We start from the raw sequence: 4,913 nt of genomic DNA on the forward strand, positions 1-4,913 counted from the left end.
ACACCTTGGAGAGGGAATGTTGCAGCACACCACTGTCAGGCAGGGCAAAGCAGGCCCAGAGGGAGTGAGGGAGTGGGGGTTTGTACCTTGGTGTGTCCAAATTTGTACTGGGTGTGGTCCACATCGATTGACCCAAGGAGCTTCTCAGAAGCCTTCTTGCTGTCGATGAACTGTCCCTCTGGGATGGCACTGGCATTAAGAACCTTGTATCTGTGGAATTAGAGGAAATGTGAAAGAAGAGAATGCCAAGTCACAAGGTTATACTGTTTATTAAAACCAGCATCAGCAGAATGAGGCTGAGCAAGTTGGAATTTCATCCCTTTGTTTAGAGACACCCTTATCTTGAAGTTCTAACCTGGTAACAAAATCAAGGAAACTTTTCCAGTCACAGGTGAAAAGAGGACACTGATCTCCAGTCACTTCAATCCATATCTTTTTTTACTTAAACTATGCTGTCGAAAATTGCTGCAGAGGAACATTGCCACTATGTGGGTAGGAGGAAAGCCTCGTCCCCTGAAACTTGCGGCTGATACAAGGACCAAAGAACTCTGAGAGAGTTTGTAATTCTTATGTGAGAACATATTACAACCACGTAACTGCTGTTATTAATCTTGTAATCAGTGCCTTGTGTCATTCTACTGTGCTTCTGTACTCAGAGACCCTGCAAAGCTCAGTTGTGTGACGGGCAGTGGTCGGTGAAGCCACACGACACTCTTTATTTCTCAACAATTTCTCTATTGCTAACCATGCATGTTGCCTTTGGTTATGCATTCCAACATCTCCCTTTCTTTCAGTCATAATTGGAGTTTGCATTAAAAAATATCCAGAAGGGGTTAAGACGTAAAACTTCTTCAAGAAAGACAGAATGGAAAGCAGAAAGGAGACTGACCTCTGTTTGAAGTCAGCGTAGAGGATTCTGCTCGGGAACCCTTTCCTGCAAATCCTGATCCCTTCCAGCACGCCGTTACAGCGCAGCTGGTGCAGCACCAGTTCATGCTCCATGGCACCTGGGCAAATAAGACAATCATTTGATATTTCATGATAAAGCATAGTGGCTTTATTTGACTATTTTTATGCTGAACTTGGGGTTCTTACCAGGTGTTTTAGATTCATTGGGGATGATGCAGCGCACAAAATGGGGGTGAGTGCTCCGCAGATTGGTCATCAGCTTGTTCAGGTTCTCCTGTGGGTTTATGAGGAAAGATTTTTCATTTAGAAATGGTACTTACTTCTTTACTTATACTTTCAGATTTAGGAAAATCTTGGAAAGTGTTAATGGATTTGTAATTTGCAACTAAAGCCATCTGAATATTTCTTCTGCCTTTCACTCTTGAGCATGAGAGACAGTCGTGTGTTTTTATGAGACGGAGGGATACATCCTCTGAGCCAAGATGTCTATGGAGAATGGTGACTTGTTGTTCTTAGCAAAAAGCATAATTTTGAGTAAAAGATGATTTTTTGTAATCTTCAGATCCTAACTCTATGGAAGACACTATTGATGTTATCAGAAACAAAACCAAAAAGAGAAGAGGCATAAGGACCATGTTTGCAGAGAAGGCTCAGAAAGGGAAGTTTAATGGCCTTAGGTGCTACTTGATAAAATACATTTGACAAAGATTGAGCACGACAAGACAGGAAAGACTCCCCATTCAGTGAGAATGGGGGTCAGAAATCATAGAACAAAGGTATGAGTGTCAGGCCCTGCAGCACCTCTTTGTAGAAGTGCTTTTAAAAGCAAATCCTGGAACTATATCTGACTTCAGCTGTCACTTTTACTAGCTAGGTCCTAACTCATCTCAGTTTAGCCCTGGTTTGGAGCAAGGGGCAAAGCTGTTCAGACGAACATCTCTTTCACAGTGTGAGAACCTATTCAGGGTGCCAGGTACTAGGTACATATCACAAGTGCAGAAACAAGACAGTTTCAGTCTGCCTTAAGCTCTGTCCACTGGTGGAAAGGTAACTGGATTTGGCGTTTCTCTATTGCCTTGTCATATGTAGAATCATGTGAAAGCAATGTGTTTGGTATTATGTCTTATATGTTGTCATGTGCAAATGCACATACGTTTCTATGTGCTGATCCAGACTTAAGATTTCCTGAGGCAGGTACCCAGATCCACCATTGTCCTCACATGGCAAAGGGAGAGGGTGAACAGCCTGATCCTGTCAAACAGTGTACTTGTAAATAAATAAAACTGTAGCCTGAATTAAGTACTTTTCCCAGCATTTGAAGAAAGGCAAGATCAAGATATATCTTTCTCAGCTGGCCTCAGCTGACTTCCTGCCAGCTCTTTTATGAATAACCAGAGATATTCTTGATGAAGAAAAATTTTAGCAGGTGCATTGAAATGGCTTTTTTGCCAAATAAACAAAACCAACCAAACAAAAAAACTCAAGAAAAAGTAGAGAGAATGACTTCTGTACTCACCCTGAATAGAGCTGACACTGTCTGGAAAGAAGAGCCCTTCTTCTTGCCTCCCTTCTTGCCACCACCACCACCACCACTAGCCTCTGAAGAACACCAAAAATGAAAAAAGATGGTTTTACAACTTTTATAGACCAAGTTTGTTCATATGTACCAGTCATGATAAAAATGGAACCTAGAAAGCAATAGAGTTAACACTCAATCTAAAGGAGCACAGGACCAAAGGTATGTGATAATCCAAGGGACTATTATAGCTGAGTGGAAGGCCTGAAATACATTTGATCTTTTCCTTTATTAATAAATTCAAGCCATGACAGGCTCTGCACAACGTGCAGTTTCTTTAGAACACCAGCTGATATTCATGGTTCTGGTAGAGTCATTAAATATATACGAAAATACGAACTTCGGAGAACTGACCTGCCTCTCCTCCAGCAGAAGCAAAGAGTAAGGCCAGTGTCTTCAGGGATGATTTCTGGTACAGCCCCACAACCGTTTCATTCAGAGGGTCCTTGTTCTTGTCAAGCCACCCAGTGATGTTGTAGTCCACTGTGCCAGCGTAGTGCACCAGGGAGAAGTGGGCCTCAGCCTTGCCTTTGCCAGGCTTGGGCTTCTGGAAGTTGTTGGACTTGCCCAGGTGCTGGTCATAGAGCTTGTTCTTGAAAGAGGTGTCAGTTGCCTTGGGGAACATGCACTCCTCTTCCAGGATGGAGAAGATGCCCATGGGCTGGGGGAAGCACAAGTAAGGAGGAAGAAGTGAAAAGACAGAACGACTAACAGATGAAATAAATTCCTGACTGGGCTAATATTACTGCTCTCAAGAATTGTTCTTCCACTCAGCAAATTGTAAAAAAATCTAAACTTATGTGTTCACAATATCACATTTACCCTTTCCATCAACATCTATAAATATATATAAAATTAATGCATTTCTGAAAATACTTGACATTTTGAATTACAGAAAGACCTTCTCAATGAGCTCAATGCAGGCAGCCAGGTCCATCCCAAAGTCAATGAACTCCCACTCAATTCCCTCCTTCTTGTACTCCTCCTGCTCCAGCACGAACATGTGGTGGTTGAAGAACTGTTGCAGTTTCTCATTGGTGAAGTTGATGCACAGCTGTTCCAGGCTGTTGAACTGCACAATTGCAAATAAAGATTAATAATAATGTAAATGGAGTAATAAAGAACAGTGCTGGCTCTTTGTACCAAACACAGGAGGATCTTCAAGTGTTCCCTCTTTACTGATCCAGGAGTTTGGAACTTCTGCCAGTGTGCCTCTTTGCTCAAGCTAAACTTTATATATTTATGACCCTAGAAGCTTAGGTCATTTCAATGATTAAAATCTGTGAGTTGTGATATCTACTAGACTTGGTTAATTCAGTTACAGGATCGTCCACAGCAAAAAAGTGTACCCAACATTTTCAAATGCTAATATCAAAGTATGTCCTAAGCCTTCTAAGTACAAATTTTTTCTGTGAAAAAATCTATTCCCAATTAAAAACCTGATGGAATCATGATGCTTTAGATAAATTATGAAAGGATCAAACCATTTATGAAAAAATAAAAAGTTAGTCCTTTAGCACATAATAGGGCACTTCAAAAATCACAGTGATAAACCCCTCTTCCTTACATCAAAGATCTCGAAGCCAGCAATGTCCAGCACACCAATGAAGTACTGCCTGGGCTGCTTCGTGTCCAGCTGTTGGTTGATGCGAACAACCATCCACAAGAACATCTTCTCAAACACAGCCTTTGCCAGGGCACCCACTGAATTGTACACCTCAAATGTAAAACAGAAGGTTTGTAGACATCATACAGGGCAGAAGAGAAAGTTTAGAGGATTTGACAAAAAAAAAGGGATTTTTCCTACCTGCTGCACTGTTTGGCCCTTGGTCACATATTCATTCCCCACCTTGACTCGGGGGTAGCAGAGGGCCTTGAGCAGGTCTGCTGAGTTTAGACCCATCAGGTAGGCAGCCTTGTCAGCAACTAAAACCCAAAAAGTCAGTTGTTAAGGTAAAAGTAGACATTAATTCCTTAAAAAAAATTATCAAAAGAAATTGTAGTAAAGTTTAAAATGTTAGTAAAGATAAAAAACATATTCATGGAAATATTCTTTAGTAGTCACTGGACTTAATATTTTGCATTGTTCAGAATAATCTGCAGCTTCCACTGAGCTGTCTTCCTCCAGAGGACAGTGTGCCTGGTTAGGACACACTTCTATTCTACAGTACTGACACTGGGGAAATGCACAAGCTGTGTCAGTGATTCTGACCCTGAATTGTTGCCTGTATTTTTGTCAGTGTTTGGTATCTATAGTGCTTTAGTATATGTTGTGCTGTTACCTTCTGTGCCATCAGGCTCTGCCTGCTCCTCACGCTGCTTCTGCTTGAACTTCAGGTTCCCATAGTGCATGACTGCCCCTGTCAGCTTGTAGATGGCTGTTTTCTCATCAGGAGTAAAACCCAGGATGTCAATGGCACTCTAAAAA

The 4,913-nt window shown here is 41.6% G+C and overlaps 1 protein-coding gene across 1 annotated transcript in view; it reads right to left on the reverse strand.

Moving 5' to 3' along the window:
• Positions 1-4,913, reverse strand: part of LOC114065641 (myosin-4-like) — a 20,070-nt gene that overhangs the window by 10,630 nt on the left and 4,527 nt on the right. The window contains exons 6-14 of the mRNA XM_027899699.1: positions 4,768-4,906; positions 4,293-4,411; positions 4,053-4,202; positions 3,387-3,557; positions 2,840-3,146; positions 2,426-2,508; positions 1,096-1,183; positions 890-1,007; positions 87-210 (exon numbers count right to left, since the gene is read on the reverse strand). Coding sequence (XP_027755500.1) covers positions 87-210; positions 890-1,007; positions 1,096-1,183; positions 2,426-2,508; positions 2,840-3,146; positions 3,387-3,557; positions 4,053-4,202; positions 4,293-4,411; positions 4,768-4,906 — 1,299 coding nt within the window. The remainder of the gene's footprint in view (positions 1-86; positions 211-889; positions 1,008-1,095; positions 1,184-2,425; positions 2,509-2,839; positions 3,147-3,386; positions 3,558-4,052; positions 4,203-4,292; positions 4,412-4,767; positions 4,907-4,913) is intronic.

Source organism: Empidonax traillii, unplaced genomic scaffold (genome assembly GCF_003031625.1).
Source record: "Empidonax traillii isolate 1590-97213 ecotype Southwest subspecies unplaced genomic scaffold, ASM303162v1 scaffold685:size505991, whole genome shotgun sequence".
In the NCBI taxonomy this organism is placed as follows: domain Eukaryota; kingdom Metazoa; phylum Chordata; class Aves; order Passeriformes; family Tyrannidae; genus Empidonax; species Empidonax traillii.